The 20705-nt window shown below is 35.1% G+C and overlaps 1 protein-coding gene across 8 annotated transcripts in view; it reads left to right on the top strand.

The window, feature by feature from the left end:
• PIBF1 (progesterone immunomodulatory binding factor 1) overlaps nt 1-20705 on the top strand; it is a 204815-nt gene that overhangs the window by 107397 nt on the left and 76713 nt on the right. For all 8 annotated transcript variants that reach the window (XR_013550051.1, XM_078432907.1, XM_078432868.1 and 5 more), the window contains exons 11-12: nt 7695-7860; nt 14219-14369. Coding sequence is in view for 7 of the 8 variants with exons in the window: in XM_078432907.1 (XP_078289033.1) it covers nt 7695-7860; nt 14219-14369 (317 nt within the window). In the remaining variant the exon portion in view is untranslated. The remainder of the gene's footprint in view (nt 1-7694; nt 7861-14218; nt 14370-20705) is intronic.

The raw sequence follows: 20705 nt of genomic DNA, 5'->3' as shown, positions 1-20705 counted from the left end.
CGGCTCATACTCTCTCTCTCTCTCTCTCTGCCCCTCCCTAGCTCATACTCTGTCTCTCTCTCCTTCAAAAATAAATAAACATTAAAAAAAAATAATTTAAATCCTTTGACCCAACAATTCTACTTCATGATCTGTCTCCTAGAAAAACATTTACTTGTGCATAGGAAGCATTATTTAGGATAGTCTTGAAAGCACTGTATGTAATAAAAAAGTTGGAAATAATCTGAACATTCATCAGTTTAGAATTAAATAAATGGATTGAAATTAAATAATCTGTCTGCATTGTGATCACCTCTATAGCAAATGAAAGGAATGAAGTACAGACAGGGAAAGATCCCAGAACATATTCTTAAGTGAAAAAAATAATTTATAGAGTATTTGTGACATGATGCCATTTTTTTAATAAATAAAAAGAAAAAAAGAGACTGATATATCCTTCTGTGTATAATACATGTGCATTGTTTTAAAAAAACTCTGGAAAAATACACAGAAAACTGGTAACAGTGTTTATCTCTAAAAGGAGAAATGAAGTTGAGAGTGGTGATGAAAAGATCTTTAATTGTTATTTGTAATATTTGAAACTTTCACTCTGAAGAATGGATTTGATAAAGTACTTAGAGAATTGAAGATAAATTTGAAAATTTTTAATTGTGCAGAAAAGATGAGAAGGAAATATATAAAAATTTAAACAGCAGTTACCATTATGAGCTTATAAATGATATTTTCCTCCTATTATTATGTAATCAGTACAAAAATTAAAAAGACATTTTTAAAAAGACACAGGTTATAAACAGTGAAAAGACATTTCTTATGTAGCTTATTAATTACCTAAGTATAAAAATGAAACAGTAACAGAATTGTTTGTTCAAATAAGTATCTGTTTCCTAGCCCTGTAAAATAGTTGCACTCATCCTGATTATCACCAGTTCATTTGTTAAAAACTGGGTCCTCTTTCTTTTATTTATTTCTTATTTTTTATTTTTTTAGAGAGAGAGTGCATATGCACGTACACATGCACATGATCAGGGGAAAAGCAGAGAGAGAGAGAGAGAGAGAGAGAGAACGAGAGAGCATCTTAAGCAGACTCCACACTCAGCACAGAGCCTGATGCGGGGCTCAATCCCACAACCCTGGGATCATGACCTGAGCCAAAATCAAGAGTAGGATGCTCAACCCTGAGCCATCCATGCTCCCCGCCTCTTTCTTTTAATTGCAATTCATGTAGATTAGACTCTCTAATAAATCCATTAGTGTAGTTTTGGTGCATAATTTTAACTACTGGTTTAAGTTACCAAGTTTCAAATAGGAGTGAACGACTTCTTTTGCCTTCATATATTTGATATCCCATCTCTTCTTTAAACAGAAAGTGTCTATATTATATAAATTTTAAATATGATGTATGGCCCGTAAATGTTTTCTTATTAATCAATTAGTTAAATTTTAGTGAACCTAATATGCTTGTCTTTTCTCAAATATCACCTTAACAGAGAAATGCCTTCCCTGCCCAACCTCTTTAAAATAGGACCACCACTAATATCAATATCATTCCCTATTCCCTCACTCTACATTATTGTTACAATTAGAATTTATTAGCATTATCACCCTCCACTTGTTTATCTCCCACCATTAGAATGTAAGTTCTTTGAAGAATAGTGATGCTATTTGTGGTTCGCTGGTACCTAATAATTGATACCTAACACAGTTAGGTGCACAATAAATATTTTTAAGTGAATTAGGTATTGATGAATGAAATATTTTGGTTAATGCAAAGTTAACCCTATATAAAATAGCAATTTTAAAAGAAGAAATTTAAAATATACTTTTGTAAAAAGAATCATGTCTTCTTGTGCCTCATACTCCGTATGCTTTAAATACATAGTTGGTAGAACACTAGTTAATGTAATATTAGATATAGATCTATAAATATATACAGATATATAATGTTGAGAACCAGAAAAAAAAAAAAAAAAAACCAACTTTAGACATAATGGAAAACTTAGTGGTTTTGTATCTTTAACCTAAGGCAATTAGCTTTTCCTCAGCCACAGAAGCAGAAAATCCAAGCAACAGTTTTATCCCCCATTCTTAATTCAAGTAAGTGAATCTTAGAGTTTGGTTAATTACTCAGTAATTTATCCAGAGGCATTTTGAACATGTGATACAGGTCTACAAATGCGTGTGGTACAAGTCTAGAAACACAACCAAGGGGCATCTGGGTGGTTCAGTCGGTTAAGCATCCGACTTCGGCTCAGGTTATGATCTCATGGTTCATGGGTTCAAGCCCCGCATTGGGCTCTGTGCTGGCAGCTAAGAGCCTGGAGCCTGTTTAGGATTCTGTCTCTCTCTGTCTGTCTCTCTCTCTCTGCCCCTCCCCAGCTTATGCTCGCTCGCTCGCTCTCTCTCTCAAGAATAAACATTAAAAAAAAATTTTTTTAAGAAAAAAAAAGAAACACAACCAAAATTCTCTGTAAAAAGAATGAAAATGAGTCTTACCCCTGGGAATTATAAATAGCAGGCACAAAAGTAGTTAAGGTATGGATTAGTTATTAGCTCCACCAAAATGAGTAATTTGAAAAGGAACTGAACATCAACTCACTGAGGCCTTATTAACAGAACAAGCAGAAAGAGGAATCTGAGACAGCAAAGTAAACTGGGATTTGTAGCCCACCTGTGTGGGCAAGATGGCTTCTCAGGTGATTAGAGAGGTCAGCTTCTGCCCTTGTCAACTTCCATTTCCCACAGCATATTCCACCAAAGCCTTCCTATCTGGAGATTCGGGTCCCACCTCTGTTTCAAAGCACTCCTCTTACATGTAGCAAGTTAATCAGCAGTCTCAGCCCCCTTGGCTTGTGAAATATAGAATTAGATTATCCCCCTCGCACAAAGGATGCAGGGGTCCAGTCATATGACTGTTTGCTCCCATATCTTCCTCTGAGCCCCACAGTATATTCTCTGTATTGACCCAGACTACCTTTCAGTCCTTTCTCTCAGTTAATCTGCCTAATGCCTGACTCCTAAAAATCCTTCCCTGAACCCTTGCCAGTAACTGGAAATCCTATTACTTTGCTTAGGTTCTTTTGCCAATCTTCCTTGTGCAGGTTTTACTTCCTGTACTCTTTCTCTGCACACAGCTGTCCTCTGGCACGCAGACAGATGCTTGCCTCAACGGTTGCTCCACCCTCCCTCCAGATTGAACAAGCTTTCAAAATTTCTTAATGGAAGGACCACTTCCTGGTCCTGGTAATTATAGGAACCTCATGACTGAATACAATCTATTTTGGATATTTTGCCTTAGAATGGCTATCTATCAAATGAGATTAGATAATGATTCCGAATCAATATCCACTTTTAATATCGGGATAGCCATGAACATTTTGTGGACAAAATTCAAAGATCAGTTGTTGCTTCTTGTTGAAAAATAAAAACTGAGTTTAAATAAAAGGTTAATAATTACATAGGTCCTTCACCATTTTACCCAATGATAACCTTGTTGCTAGAGTTGGGAATAAGTCATATACACTTCTTGGCTTAATACATTGGAGTATAATGAGCAAAACCTTCACCGTAGTGTGTATGTTAAGTCTGCTCATGTAAATACTGTTATAAAAACCTCTTGTTACTCAGTATTTTAGACAGTGCTTTTGTTTAAATTCATTCTCCCATTTCTGAGGATTGACTGCCACGCTCCTCTCTCCCACAGTTATTTCTCAGGATTGCAGAATTTGCCGTGCTGCTTGGGGTGAATTGGCCAGGGCCTGAGGGCACTTCCTAGGGGTCAGCAGGTTGGCAGCTCCCTATTTAATAGGTGATTTTCACCTTTTCACCTTTCTTCTCCTCATATGTCCAGCTTAAAAATCTGTTGTAGGGGCACCTGGGTGGCTCAGTCGGTTAAGCGTCCAACTTCAGCTCAGGTCATGATCTCATGTTCATCAGTTCAAGCCCCGCACTGGGCTCTGTGCTGACAGCCCAGAGCTTGGAGCCTGCTTTGGACTCTGTGTCTCCCTCTCTTTCTCTGCCCTTTCCCCCCCACTCACGTTCTGTCTCTCTGTCTCTCTCTCTCTCTCTCTCTCCCTCAAAAATATATAAAAACATACAAAAAATTTTTTTAATCTGTTGTAGTGTATTCCATAAGAGCAAATAAAATTAATTCTAGGACTTTATATTACTGTTTTTTAAAGTAGTATGTGATATATGGGTGAGTCTTATGAAAACTGAAAACCCAGTTACAAATGTAGCATAACCTAACCAAATTGAGGCCTGGGATGAGATCATTGTGAGGATTCTTGAAGATTCTGATTATACTTTTAACTTTATAGGAAATTAAACCTCTTAAGGTAACTGTGCTGAATTAGAATGTCAAACATAAGGTTGTTAACATGTGAATAATAATGACTTAGTTCAAATAAGATGTTCATATTATGAGGATAAGATGAGAAGTCTGAGTCAGCAAAGTAAAATGTGACAGGTTACATTAGCAAAACACAAAGCGGGAATTACCTGAGACTGAGACTGTTAGGCTGTGCTCTTGTCCTGGTCCGTTCCTCACTGCTGGAACTGCTTCTGCAGCTCTGATGTTTCTTCAGCATCTTCACAGTTCACTTTAATAAATTAATTATTACACAGACATGATGATTGGAAGCAGATTCTTTCATTGTACAAACAACGTAGGAGTAGATTAGTCCTTTAGAATTACCACTTGACTTACAGAATTATCAATTTATTAAACGTAGTGCTCTCAAATTTCTCAGAGATAACTATTGTTTTTTTAAGTTTTCAATATGGGGGGAGAGTAATAGTGCTGAAAGTAACTTTCAAGTTTTGGGTAATAAATAAGAACAGGTGGAGCTAAAAGCTAAGGCTTTAATTTCCTATTTGGAGTTGGCATTGATTACCTACAATGTCTTGAATCCATAAAAAGGCAGACTTTGCAGTTTAATCTTTTCAAAGCAATTTTAAAGATCAACATCACATTCTAAATGACTTAACTAGAATTTTTTTGTATAATGCAGTCTAGTGTCTTCCCTAGTTTAGCATACAAAATACATACTGATTTCTCACACCGTATACAATTATATTTATAAAACCACCTTCCCCAGGGAGTATTTTCACGTCAGTAAAATGTTGAATTAATAAGTGAGTGAAAGAATTTTTTTGCCATTTCATACCTATGAGCATGGCTATAATAAAAGAAAAACAGATAATAATAAGTGTTGATAAGGATGTGGAGAAATTGGCACCCTTATAACTGCTGGTGGGAATGTAAAATAGTCCAGCCACATTGGAGAGCGATTTGGCAATTCCTCAAAACTGAGAAATAGGGTGGCTATATGACCTAGGTATATAACCTATTATTTTCCTAGGTATATAACCAAGAGAAATGAAAACACGTTTACCCAAAAACTTAACACACAAATGTTCATAGCAGCATGACTCATAATAGCCAAAAAAGTGGGAATAACCCATATGTCCATCAACTGATGAATGGATAAACAAAATATGGTATATCCATACAATGGAATATTATTCAGATATAAAAAGGAGTAGAATACCAATTCATGCTACATCGTGGATGAACCTTGAAAACATCAGCAAACCACATATTATACGATTCCATTTATATGGAATGTCCAGGGTAAGCCAATCCATAGAGTGAGAAAGTAGGGCAGTGGTAGGCAGGGCTTGGGGAGAGAGAGGAATGGGGAGTGATTGCTAAATTGACATGAATTTCTTATTTGGGTAATAAAAACATTCTGTAATTAGACAGTGGTGATACACAACTTTGTAAATATACTAAAAACTAAAAAAAATGAATTGTATACTTAAAAGGGTTAACTTTTATGGTGTATATATTATGTCTCAATAAAAAATTTTGTCAATGTTTGCTTATCCATACAAAGAATATTTTTATATACCTATAGTTATGCATATCTATATATAACTTCTTAAAATTTTCTTCATATATATGTATATGTGTGTATATATATATATATATATATATATATATATATAAGCTTTCCCAAAAAGTTAAAAAGTTAAGCCCCCAAGCTGACATTCACCTGAAAGCCTTCCTGTATATTAAATCATATGTACCAGTATACATTGACCTTCCACCAATTTGAACGCCAGGTGTTTTCATCAAAGCTAAAAGAGTGCCAACAGTGAAGCAGCCAGGAGCAAATACCTACTACCTGTCTTCTCTGATTATACTTTGAATGTTATTGTTATTGTCACTTGGTAAAATGACCTTTGAAAAGCTTATCTGGTCTCAGAAATGTCAGTTAAGAATATCATGTAGTAGTGGAAAGATCATTGCCGTAGAGTAGAATATAGCTGGACTTCAAACCCAACCTGAAATGTACTAGCAGCTTCTGCCTGTTAAAGAAATTCTTTGACATCTCTGAGCCTCAGGTTCCTCATCTGGCAAAAAATCCCTAATAGGGTTGTTGTAGGGATTAAATGAGATACCCTGAATAAAACAGACTGTACTCTCTGCTGCTTCCCTGCCGTACATATACTCTTATTTCTTCACTCTATGACGGTTCCCATCCCAAACATTATACACTCCGCCCCCGCCCCCCCCCCCCCCCGTCACAAACACACGCACACACCTATATAAACCAAGTTATGTCTCCCTCCTTCACGTTCCCATTGAACCTAGGGATTGCCCTATTGAAGCACTTGCCATACTCTATTGAATTTTCATGTTTATTTGCCTATCTTCCCCAGAAAACTAACTTGTTTAAGGGAGGGGGGGACATTTTGTCTACCATTATATATACATTTGTCTAGCATAGTGACAAGCTGAATAAAATATTTGAATAAATGAATTTTTAAAAACATATCTAGCATTGTATTGGATTCATAATAGCTCCCTAAGACAAGATAATGTGTCTGTGTTTTCCTCTCTAGAGCATAATCATCTTGAAGCATTTTCAGATTTATAATATGTGGTGATTTATATATGGAAAAGGTTTTATTACTAGTTAGACCTATAAAATGAAGAAACTGTTCCTTATCTGTGTTACAATAGACTACTTGTTATACATTTTATACATTATTTGTAATTTGTACTTCTGTTTTCCTGTAATATCTGTGTGTGTATATATATATATATATATATATATATATATATATATGTATATGTATATGTATATGTATATGTGTATGTGTATGTGTATGTGTATATATATGTAAACATGTATACATTTACCAACTTAGAATTTTATTTTCTAAAAGTCCTAAGAATTTGCAGCTCAGGGTGCATATTTCATGCTATCCTCCATCTGACATTATTTAGACTTAGAAAGAAACAGCAAGCTTGGAAACAGTTTTGCTGTAGATTTAAGAAGACCTTCGAAATATATAGAAATTAAATCATTTTAAGCAATATAATTGAAACTTACTCTTTTATTTTAAATGTCTTACAAAATATTAATACTAGGCAATAATTATTTGGGGGTGGAAGGGATAAAAATAAAGGAACCATAGAGGTGGTTTAATTGGTGTGTTTTGTTCTCCAGACTTATCATATTTCCATACATATGGCTATCTAAATTATTTACAAGAGCTTTGCTGAATAAATACATGTTATTAACTGTATAAGATGGGAATATAGAAAAAGTAGATGTAATGTTTATGTTTATATAAATCATTGCAGTTTCTGTACAGTCTTATAATCATTCTGCTTCTTTCAGGTACAGAGAACTACAACTTAGTTCAGAAAGCAAAGTCACAGAATATCTCCATCAAAGTAAATTAAAATCTTTTGAAAGTGAGCGTGTTCAACTTATACAGGAGGAAACTGCAAGAAATCTCACACAGTGCCAGTTGGAATGTGAAAAATATCAAAAAAAAATAGAGGTACATGTACAAACTTTTCTTTTAAAATTAGCATAACATGGGGTGCCTGGCTGGCTCAGTGGTAACATGCAGCTCTGGATCTCGGGGTCGTGAGGTAGAACCCCATGTTGGACATAGTCTAATTTTAAAAAATAATAAATAGCAGAGCATAGCATGTGAGCTCAATTAGTACAAGGTCTGTATCATATCGAGCTTTATTTTACTGTAGGACTTAGCCCTATGCTGCACATGCACGCAACGTGCATGCACGCACATGCGCACACAAGATAAATATATTTCAGAAATATGTGTACCACAAAGGACTGGAATTGTTAGAACACACAAAAAAAGAAAAAAATCTCATCCACTGTAACAACCAAAAATATATAATTACTTGGAATAATTTTAATAGGAATAGTACAGAGGCTATTATCAAGAAAAGCATTCAACTTCACTAATACATAAGAAGAAACCCCATGTTCCTGGAAGGCGATATTCAATATTACATATTTTTTTATTTCTATCAAGTAATATTACTTGCTGGCATGCTCTTTTTTAACTGAACAAAGTAATTATGTAATATAACTAGAAGGAAAAAAACAAAGTAATCAATTTTTGAAGAGATTGATAAAAAGAAATAATGAGAAGAAATACGTATCACATTTTAAAATGCATTCTGAGGCAAGAACAGTTAAAACCCACAAAAAAAAGTTCATAAGTGGTATCAAATACAAAGCTCAAGACCCATAATCACATGAATTTAAGAATATATTCGTTGTAAAGCTTATTTTGCAAATTACGGGGAAAGGTGGATTGGATAACAAACAGTGCTGTGATAATCATTTGAGTATTTCGAGAAAATAATTACTTCCATATTTCACACTGCATATCAGAATAAAACTCAGATGGATTTGGGGCGCCTGGGTGGCGCAGTCGGTTAAGCGTCCGACTTCAGCCAGGTCACGATCTCGCGGTCCGTGAGTTCGAGCCCCGCGTCAGGCTCTGGGCTGATGGCTCGGAGCCTGGAGCCTGTTTCCGATTCTGTGTCTCCCTCTCTCTCTGCCCCTCCCCCGTTCATGCTCTGTCTCTCTCTGTCCCAAAAATAAATAAAAAACGTTGAAAAAAAAAAAAAATTTAAAAACTCAGATGGATCCTATGTAAATGTAAATACAGAACTATAAAGCTATTAAAAGTAAATACAGATGAAATTTTAGATTATGTCTGTCTGGGGATTAATCTGTTGATCTGTTGATTAAAAGTAGGGGAAGAAACCATTTAGGAAAAATAAATGAAGACTGAAAAATAATACTTGTGTTATGTAGGAGAAAGGGCTTGTGTCCTTACTTTTGAAAGGTCTCTTACCAAGAGAACATACCTTCTTCCTCTTCTAGAGACTAGGTAGAAGGATTGTACTCTTTCCAAGAAAACACATGAAAATTGTTGAGAAATAGATGAAAACATGTATTTTCCCTAATAATGAAAGAAATATAAACTTTTTTCTACCTTTACATAGGTCTCTTTGTTGTTTTCAAACTGCTGGCAAGAGTACCCTTAAAAGGGGAATCTCATGCGCTTAGAAAATGGAACCTCTCTTGGGGAGGATAGTATGGTAACCTGTGTTAACGTCCTTAAAAAATTGATCCAGTAATTTTATTTTGTTTATTTATTTTTTTAACGTTTATTTATTTTTGAGACAGAGAGAGAGAAACAGAGCATGAACGGGGGAGGGTCAGAGAGAGGGAGACACAGAATCTGAAACAGGCTCCAGGCTCTGAGCTGTCAGCACAGAGCCCGACATGGGGCTGGAACTCACGGACCGCGAAATCATGACCTGAGCTGAAGTTGGCCGCTTAACTGACTGAGCCACCCAGGCGCCCCTGATCCAGTAATTTTAAAGGAATTTTACCTGAGGAAATAAGAGGGTTATATTAATGGCATACTCACAGCACTAAATATTACAGTAAAAATTGGAAGTTATTTATTCAAATAATAAACAATTTACAGTTAGTAGATTTTAAACTCTATATTTTGCTATATTCATGTATTATATGGTTACATGTAATAATATTCCTGAATATTTTAGATTTGTGGAAAATGCTCATTTAAAAATTTATATGAAATAGGTATAATAATGTCATTAACATGATTAATTAGCTAATGATGTAAGTTTTCATTACAATAATGTCTCAGAGATTACATTTCTGGAAAGTATTCTGACAAGTAAAACTAAGATTAACAAGATAAAGGGTCCCAAAGAAAATAAAGCCTTAGAAAAAATATAAAAATGATATTAAATACATATATATATGTAAAGAAACAAATTATAGATAGTGTTTATTGTTTACTTCTAAAGCAAACCAGTGTTCAGCATTTAGTACTTTTTCAAATATATTATTCAGGAACCTACTGCAGTCATAATCTGCAACAGCAGATTCTCCAACACATTTTCAATTAGACTGAATTAGATCAGCTCTGATTTGGAATTCATCTTTTGCAAGTTATTGTTAAAATTTCATACCTAGCAAAATGCCTTTTTTTTTTTTTTTTCCCAGATTGGATGACTGCTTAAGGATGTGTCTTGGGGCAGGTGGAAGGGAATGAGAGGTATATATAGGAAGAGAGGGAAGCAGTTCTCTCTCTCTCTACTTCTGAAACAAGCATTTCACTAAACAATACAACACACAGTGCTGATGTTTACTAAACCATTCTGTTTTTTTTTTTTTTTTTAACCATTCTGTTTTATTATTTTTAGCTGGTTGCAATCTGAATTGATTTCATGACCTCTTAAAGGTTACAACTTGCAATATGAAAGCCAGTCTCCCATAGACCTCTACCCACTGGGTTGGTGAATGCAGCTGACTAGCAGTTGTTGTTTTTTGTGTGTAAGGGTTATGGAGAAACACCTCTGTAAAAAATACTGTTTTGTTTTGTTTTTTAAGTTTATATATCTATTTAGAGAGAGAGAGAGAGAGAGAGAGAGAGAGAATCCCAAGCAGGATCCACACTGTCAGCACAGAGCCCAACACAGGGCCTTATCTCACAAACCGTGAGATCATGACCTAATCCACAGTCAGGAGTCAGACACTTAACCAACTGAGCCACCCAGATGCCCCCAAAAATATTATGTTTCTAAAAACTATTGATAAAACTGAGGCATTAGGGGTATTTCTTACATTTCCTCCTCTGTTAAACCTAGGAGTCTTGAGAGGATAGAGATTATTCATTTATCATTGTGTCACCTATACCTAACACAGTGCTTTGCTCATGGTGGATGTTCAATAAATAATGAGTGAATGAATGGTTTGATGAATGTTAGTACAGCACTGTTGTTAGAATCCATTTTTCTGAAGTACTGGAAGGTATTTCTAAGACCATTCTTATTTATAATGAATTTGGGGGAGAAATAATCTTATAAAGGATAAAGATTATTTTATTTATGCACTTTTCTATGGCTTTTACCCAATATTCTCATTGATTTATAACTTGGCGACTATTTATTTTACTTTAATTATCAGTTGGCAAAGGCTGCCAAAACACTGGCTTTATATTTTTATCTCTTTTTATTTATTTATTTTTTTAATGTTTATTTATTTTTGAGAGAGAGACAGAGCACGAGCAGGGGAGGGGCAGAGAGAGAGGGAGACACAGAATCCAGAGTTGGCTCCAGGCTGTGAGCTGTCAGCACAGAGCCCAATGCAGGGCTCGAACTCACGAACTGTGAGATCATGACCTGAGCCGAAGTCGGACGCTTAACCGACTGAGCCACCCAGGTGCCCCTTTAATGTCTTTTAAAGCAGTCATTGACCTACAGTTTTGTATTATCATTAATTTTACATATAATTTTATATAATTCTGTATTATTCGATTATTTGAAGTAAAGAAATAGCCACTGTGAAAGCTTAGTATATAATGGATTTCTAAAAGCAGCTGATCTGTTTTGTGCATTCGTGGTCAAACTCAAATGTTCATATATTGGTTTTTCCTAAAGAATCTTTAATATAATAGCCTTCCATAGGTCCAGTAATCAAGCTTTTTTTTTTTTTTTTTTTTTTTGGCTTTTCAGAAACAATAATAAGTTTGTTTATAGAAACCACTCAGGCAAATCCATAGTAAAAGAGAATTCTCCACCAGAAACAATAATAAGTTTGTTTATAGAAACCACTCAGGCAAATCCATAGTAAAAGAGAATTCTCCACCATGGAGTCCAGAGGTGTTGGGTATTTCTGGGGATCTCTCCTCTGTTATGAAGAGAGAATTTTAAATTACATCTCTCAATTTAATAGTATTTTTTAAATCTTAAAATAATACTTTACGAAATATCCCATCTTCCACATTTTGATTATCTCCTGCAATATCCATTTCTGCAGTTTTGCCTTCTGTGGTTTTTGTTGAAGGAGTTGGAATACAAACAAATAGTATCAGCTGTCCTGTGAGAATAGTCATTTAACAACGTCATTACCGATACTCTCTTTTGACTGTGTAATTAGTGTCATCAGCCACCAAAGTCTTAATGAATTACATCTCAGTATAATAAATTCTATGAAAGCTCCAGATTATTTCACTGTCTAATAATTTAGTTATAACAAATTAATAAGTCTCTAGAAAACATATTCCCAAGTGACAAGAATGAAGAAGAAATAATACTAAAAGATGAATTTTCTTCTGTTGATCCAATCAGGGACACTAAAAATCATCCTGTAATTATCATCATTATTCCTATGTTATTCTTTCTTTATCCCCCCAAAGGAATAAGTTTGGAGGGTGGGAGATAATGTTTAAGTTATTTGAGTGGGAAATTTTGATGAAAATAATTGAAGGAAAATAAGATAGAATAGATTAAGGAAAATTAAATTGTAACTTCTGCTTGTTAAAACTGTAACTAAATCTTTATCTTCTCCTTTTTCCACATCAAAGAAAGCACACAATCATGTACATTTGTTGAGATGAACTTTGTGTCATTAAAGGAAATAGGTTGTGTTAAAAATTGTTTAATTATAGGGGCGCCTGGGTGGCGCAGTCGGTTAAGCGTCCGACTTCAGCCAGGTCACGATCTCGCGGTCTGTGAGTTCGAGCCCCGCGTCAGGCTCTGGGCTGATGGCTCGGAGCCTGGAGCCTGTTTCCGATTCTGTGTCTCCCTCTCTCTCTGCCCCTCCCCCGTTCATGCTCTGTCTCTCTCTGTCCCAAAAATAAATAAAAAACGTTGAAAAAAAAAAAATTAAAAAAAAATAATTGTTTAATTATAGATAATTCAGAGTAATTAGGCCAGCGGATCTTTATTTCTATGAACCATTTAATACAAAGTTCTCATAATTCTTATAGCAGTAATGATATTTTTCAAACTTACTGTGTTCTAGGCATTCTGCTAAGCACTGTGAATTTATTATCTTATCTAATCCTTCCAACAATGTTTTGAGGGAGGCCTAGAAAGAATAATTAATTAAGTGCCTAAGATCCGAAACTAGTGAAGTGTCAAAGCCAGCATTGAAACCCAAATCTTTCTGGCTACAACCCATATTCTTAACCATAATTTTCTGTTGCTTTTAAGGAAATACTACATTACTTATGCTGTATTGGAAAGCAAGTGTAATACCACTCCATAATTTAATCTTAGCTAGTTAGTAAACTTTCTAAATAATTGGAATTTAAGCATTAAAACATTTCCTTTGTCATTAGAAATGTCTCTTTTTAAGTGAATTCATTATCAACATAGTGATTCTTTCAACAAATCACCATTAAAGAATGTAGAATTTTTTTGTTCTTACACAAAATAACTCCAATTTCCATGCCTTTTAAAATCTTTTTTAATAATTGTTTAAGTCCTTCCTTTCTATATAAAGGCATTTTCTGATACTGCCCCAGGTGGCACTTCATATGTCTCATCTCGGTTTGTTGCTTTGAATTTATGATTGTTCAAGAAGCCAGAAATCTTATTACAACCTTGGTAAGCATAGATGAAGTAAGCTCTGATGGAAAACTGAAGGGTGAGTGTATCGTTTTCACACCCAGTTTTGTAAGCTGAAAGCCTTTCTCCGTTGCTGCAGTTGCCAAATAAATGACCTCCAGGTAAGAATAGCATCTGTTGCGTTTTTTAGTTCTAACAAGCAAATGCTATTCTTATTCCTGTAACTATTTCTAAGTTTTAAATTTGTTGTTTATTCAGTTCATGCAGTAAAGTGGTTCGTAATTTTCAGTTACAAACAACTGAGTTATGTACCTTAGAAATAAATGTGGCTTCCTCAGTCATCTCAGTTGAGCTACTTTCTCCTCATATTTAAATCATTAGAGAAAAAAATTCAAAAGGCATTTTTGTGTCAACATTTTTGTCTTAACTGTTAATCTTTTTAATTCTGCCTTTGCAATTTTTTTCTTCCACTATTAGGTTTTAACTAAAGAATTTTATAGTCTCCAAGGCTCTTCTGAAAAACGCATTACTGAACTTCAAGCACGGAACTCTGAGTATCAGGCAAGGCTCGACATTTATGAGAGATTGGAAAAAGAGCTTGATGAAATAATAATGCAAACTGCAGAAAGTAAGTCGCCCACCACCTCACACACACAGCTTTTTTTCTGGCAGCACAAGGAACCTGGTATTGTTTCTAAAAACACTAATATATTTCTTTAAAATCCAATTGGTAACTTTTGAAAAATATGTATTTTATATTTTAATAATTAGTTGATGTCAATTTCATTAGTTGGCATTTAAAAAATAGGTTGACTATATGGGTGGCTCAGTCAGTGTCTGACTTCGGCTTAGGTCATGATCTTGCAGTTCCTGGGTTGAGCCCCATGTCGGGCTCTGTGCTGACAGCTCAGAGCCTGGATCCTGCTTCAGATTCTGTGTTTCATGTTCTGGCGTTCTCTCTCTCTCTCTCTCTCTCTCTCTCTCCCTCTCTCTCAAAAATAAACATTAAAAAACCATTTTTTTAAAATAGGTTAACTACAGTAGATTTTATCTTTTCATTTATTTAGTTCCCTCATTGAACAATTAAATGTTTACATGTGCCAGGATATGGGTCCATGGAGTTCATGTGATAATTCTTGCTAGTCTAGATCCCTGGAAGAAACAAGCATATTAAAGATAATTAAAGTAGTGAGATATGTGCTGTTAGCAAGAAATAGTCATTTTGCAGTGGAAATACAGGAGCGGTCATAAGTTAATTCTACCTTTAAGGTGAGGAGTACGATACCTAAGAGGGGAGATGACTGACACTTTAAGTCTTGAAAAATAGAAATGTATTGAATGTACCGTGTTGTAATCCTTGACCTTTAATTTCTATGTGTTTCCTCTTGTTATGCTAGCTTCCTTTGTTATCCTGGACTTTAAGGAAATTTTTTATTTTATTTTATTTTTTATTTTTATTTTTTTAAGTAGGCTTCCATGCCCAACATGGGGCTCGATTGAGGTCGTGACCCCGAGATCAAGAGTTGCATGCTCTACTGACTAAGCCAGCCAGTTTAAGGGAATATTTTAAATTAACCTTTCACTACTGACTGAGATATTTGCTACAGCACATTATTTTTGTTCAAAAGTCAGAAATGTCAGGGGCATTCTTATAAAAGTGGACTTAAACTTCAATTGAAGCTGAGGTTGAATTTGAATCTGTTTCGGGCACATTTTCTTGTAAAGGCTATGTTTGTTATATTTGTAGGCCAATTTAAGGAAAACTTAACTTTGGGGCGCCTGGGTGGCTCAGTTGGTTGGGCATCCAACTTCGACTCAATTCATGATCTCACCTTTCATGGGTTCGAGCCCTACGTTGAGCTCTGTGCTGACAGCTCAGAGCCCGGAGCCTGCTTCAGAATCTGTGTCTCCCTCTCCCTATGCCCCTCCGCCACTCACACTCTGTCTCTCTTTCTCAAAAATAAGTAAACATTTTTTTTTTTAATTTAAAAATAAAAAAGGAAAACATTTCATTCCTATCATTATCTTTTTTCCACTTTTAGGGTCAGTATCTGATAACTGCAACAGTTTTCAAATTTGTCCTCAGTTTCTTTGCTGGAGTCAGAGTAATCTTTAGAAAATAGATTTGATTGTAGCATACCCCTGCTTTAATACCTCTATGTCATCATCTTTAGACAGCATAAAGTCATATTCCTTAGCATGACTTTATTTATACACTCTCCTTTATAGTTTATGCCTTTCCATTTCCTGTCATTGCATATTATTTGAAGTTTCCATATACTCGTATCTTCATAACTTTGCATATGTCCCTCTGTCTAAACAAATCAGGAGCAGAGCAGAACTTCCTCAGTCTGATAAAGGATATCTACAAAAAAATCTACAGCTAATATCATACCTAATGATGAAATATTAAATGCCTTCCTGTTAAGGGATAGTACAAGGCAGGATTTCTATTTTTATAACTTACATTAAACATTGTAATGCCATTTAAAATATTTTTTATATTCCATTTATATGGAAATTCAGGGGCCTTTTAAAAGGCCCACTTTTAATAATAACAGTACACACCTACTGGAATGACTGAAATTAGAAGACTGGCTATAGCAATGTTAGTGAGAATATAGAACAACTGCAATTTGTTATAAAACCAAACAACCTATCCAGTAATCCAGCAATCCTATGTTGATATATTTTGCCCTAGAGAAAAGACAGCATATGCACACAAAAGGACTTATACTAGGATATTCACAGGAGCTATATTCATAATCATTAAAAACTGGCAACAGGCCTAGCAACTATCACAGGAAAATGGCTAAACAAACCATCACACATTTTATACTGTGGAATACTACTCCGCAATAAAAACAAACTACTGATTCCTCAACAACATGGATGATTCTGAAAAACTTTATGTTTAGTCTAAGAAACCTTTTATGACTAAATTTATATAAAATTCTAGAAGAGGGAAAACTATAGTGGGGAAAAAAAGTAGAACAATGTTTGCCTCTAAGGATGGTTGTCACCAAAAATTAACTGGGAAGAAAGATATTAGGGAACTTTCCAGGTTGTTGGAATGTTCTGTATCTTAATAGGGCTTGTGTTACACATGTGTGTATATTTCTCAGAACTCATTGAATGGTAGAATTAAGATTTGTACCTCTTACCATATGTAAATTTAATTTTTTTTTACCATATGTAAATTTAATTTTTTTTACCATATGTAAATTTAATTTTTTTTTTTAAAACTATAAATATTGAACTGTAGTTGGTAATATACGTGTTGAATTGTTGAGATGAGGGGCAGATATCTGCAGCTTATTTGGAAATATATCAGGGGCACCTGGGTGGCTCAGTTAAGCGGCTGACTTCACCTCAGGTTCATGAGTTTGAGCCCCATGTCAGGCTCACTGCTGTCAGCACAAAGCCCTCTTCGGATCCTCTGTCCCCCTCTCTCCCCCCGCCACCCACTCTCTCTCTCAGAAAAATAAATAAACATTAAAAATTTTTTTTTAAAAACACCAAAAAAGTAAGATAGATTCATGGGTGTATACAGTGATGGACAGGCATGTGATAAACTACATACAATGCAACATTTAATTTAGAATCCAGATGTTGAGTATATGGGTGAATGCTATAGACATCTTTCATCTCTTCCACATGTGCAAATATTTTCTTAGTAAAATCTTTAGAAAAAATACAAAAATAGAGGCACCTGGGTGACTCAGTCAGTTAAGCATCTCACTTTGACTCAGGTCATGATCTCACGGTTTGTGAGTTCGAGCCCCGCATTGGGTTCTGTGCTGACAGCTCAGAGCCTGAGCCTGCTTTGAATTCTTTGTCTCCCTCTCTCTAACCCTACCCCTTACCCTCTCAATAATAAATAAACATTAAAAAAAATTTTTTTAATACAAAAATAAATTTTTGCTATGCTATCGTATAAACCATCTTCAAATCATCTTAGAATAAAATATATTTACTTATACTTGGAAGATCAAGAAAGTAAGTTCATGTCTATATGTTCACAATGGAAATTAGAATTAGAATATTCCTTGTTTCTTTTTTAAGTTTATTTATTTACTTAGAGAGCGTATGTGCTCTGTCACGGGAAGAGGAGCAGAGAGAATCCATGCTGACAGTGCAGAGCGTGTCCCAAGGCTTGAACTCACAAACTGGGAGTTCAAGACCTGAGTCGAAATCAGGAGTCAGACACTTAACTGACTGCGCCACCCTGATGCCCCAGAAATTAAAATGTTCCTATCCTTATTTAAAGAATACTTGTTAATGAAAACTTCAAAGATACAGTACAAAACATTCTTTTTTAGTACTACAGTGGGTATGATTTTCAAAGGGTCACCATCTAATACAGAAAATTTCACCTGATATGAAGAGGGTTAGACTTCATCTGTTAAGATGTCACCATGTCAAATGACATAACCTATTCACACTTGAATTGCCTTTTATAATTAAGTATATTATTTGGATTTTTGAGGGGTTTAGTTTTCAAAGACCTCATCCATTTGTTAAAAATAGTATTGACTAGAAACTAAATAAATTCAAATATAAAAAAAACAGATTTCTAGTTGTCAGATTCTAGAACCTGCTGTCCATTTCATCTTACTTGTAACCTCTGCTAGGCATTTGTCACATTTCTCAAGACTCTTCTCTTGCCTCTTGAATCACCTGTCTTTGATTGTTTCTTCTCCATTGCTTTTATTGTCTCTTCTTCTAGCTAACTCTACCGAATACTTCACAAGGGTTTTCCCATTATCCTCTTCAATTTTTACTTAACTTACCTACTCTCTGGATAATCCTAGCCCTTTCCACAATTCCATTTATTGTCTGTAGGCTAATGTTCCATAGATCTGTAAAGAGTTCCTAGAGTCATTAAAAATTTAACATTTCTCGGGGCACCTGGGTGGCTCAGTCAGTTGAGCGTCCGACTTCGGCTCAGGTCACGATCTCACGGTCCATGAGTTCAAGCCCTGCATTGGGCTCTGTGCTGACAGCTCAGAGCCTGGAGCCTGTTTCGGATTCTGTGTCTCCCTCTCTCTCTGACCCTCCCCCGTTCATACTCTGTCTCTCTCTGTCTCAAAAATAAATAAACATTAAAAAAAAAATTTTTTTTTAATTTAACATTTCTCACATTTATTTTTTCTTCTCTAAAACTTACTAATTTTATTGTATTCTTGATCTGTTAATAAGGTTAAAGTCTGATTACCATCCAGCTTTTGTCAACCTCCATGTCTCCCTCATTCTCTCTAGTGCCTCCTCTCACCTCCACACCTATTCAATTGTCTAGCATCTAACTTTTTTTATTCATCCTCTCTTGCTTTTCTGGACTGTTCTTCAACTGGATTATTACCATAACTTGTGAGGAGTTCTCTGTGCTACAATAGGCCATCCTTTTCCCCATTGTTAGAATTTTTTTCTGCAATATCAGCATCAGCAACAAAGATCTTTTGGTCATGTTACCTTTCTGAATTAGTCTCTGTTAGTTTCTTGTTGACTGTGGAATAAAAATCCAAACTCCTTAGCCTAGCAAATAAAATTTCCTTCCATTCACAATTGGAACTAAGCCTATCTTTCTACTACCGTTGTTCTCTAAGTGAACTCCAACCACTTACCTCATAATTACTAAAATGTCACAGCTCTGTGCCTTTACACATGCACAGGCCCTCCTGTGCCTTCTCTATGAACGTTTGTCTCCCCACAGCCTCCTGATGCTTCTAGCTTGAGAAAAATGGTGGCACTCAGATATAGATGTTCGGTGCTCTGTACTTCTAAGACACATTCATATCTCCTTAGTACCATCTACCATTGTTTCTATAATTAAATCACCAATAGAATAGTTATCCTATGAGTTACTAATCCATTAGGTATTAAACTCAAATTTCAGATGTCCATCGATTTCTAACTGATGGGTTTTTGAGATATTAACTGAATTTACCCTCTTCCTTCTGAATTTTGAGACAAGAGTCAGGTAGGTGTCTAAATAACAGCACTAATAGAGCTATTTTGCCATTCTGATAGAGCTGAATTGGAGAACTCATCTTGGACCTATGATAGCTGGTAACACTATTGGCAATGACCTATATCATCTCTTGCTTCTACATTTACCTGACAACTAATAACTCTATTTCTGAAAACTGACCCTGGTTTACCATGAAAACTAGGGATAAAATTGAAGGACAACAAGAAAAATCTTATTAAAATTCTTACTATACTGTAAAAGGATCAGTCAACAAATACATGCATATTACAGTAATGGGCCTCCAAATAGCTTCACTTAGTAGTGTAAAATATGTGGCTTTGTTTTAAGTCTGAAACGTTTCTGAGAGGTTTCTCTTTTTAATGTTAAAATATGATTGTTAAAAAATGTTATAAAAATTGTTAAATGTCATTGACTGCTTTTATATGAGCTAGTAAACCTTTAGTTTTTATGAACTTTAAGTATTTTTTAATCCCAGTTTACAGTAAAATTGCCATTGCATTTAAACTTTTTAACCATAATGTTAACCTGTCAGTTAAAATTCCTTCTGAAAAAGAGTGATGTGACAATGGCAGAATTTAAAAGTAAATGGTTTTGCTGTATTTTTTTGTAATTAAAAAAAAAGGCTATCAATACATTCTCAGGACTGCACATTTTCTTCACAGAGTAGCCTACTTAAATACACAATTTCATTATTACAAGTTAAAATTAACTTGTTCTGATAAAATAGTGAACATCTTTCCTAATTAAAAGTAGTCATTTCTTAGGGCTCTTGGGTGACTCGGTTAAGCATCTGACTTCAACTCATGTCATGATCTCGCATGGTTCATGGGTTTGAGCCCTGTGTCGGGCTCTGTGCTGACAGCTCAGGGCCTGGAGCCTGCTTCACATTCTGTGTCTCCCTGTCTGTCTCTGCCTGTCCCCCACTTATGCTCTGTCTGTCTGTCTGTCTCTCTCTCTCAAATATAAGTAGAT

Source organism: Panthera onca, chromosome A1 (assembly GCF_046562875.1).
Source record: "Panthera onca isolate mPanOnc1 chromosome A1, mPanOnc1 haplotype 2, whole genome shotgun sequence".
NCBI classification, from domain to species: Eukaryota; Metazoa; Chordata; class Mammalia; order Carnivora; family Felidae; genus Panthera; species Panthera onca.
Note: the sequence above shows the minus strand (reverse complement) of the source record. Positions and strands in the feature narration are given on the sequence as shown.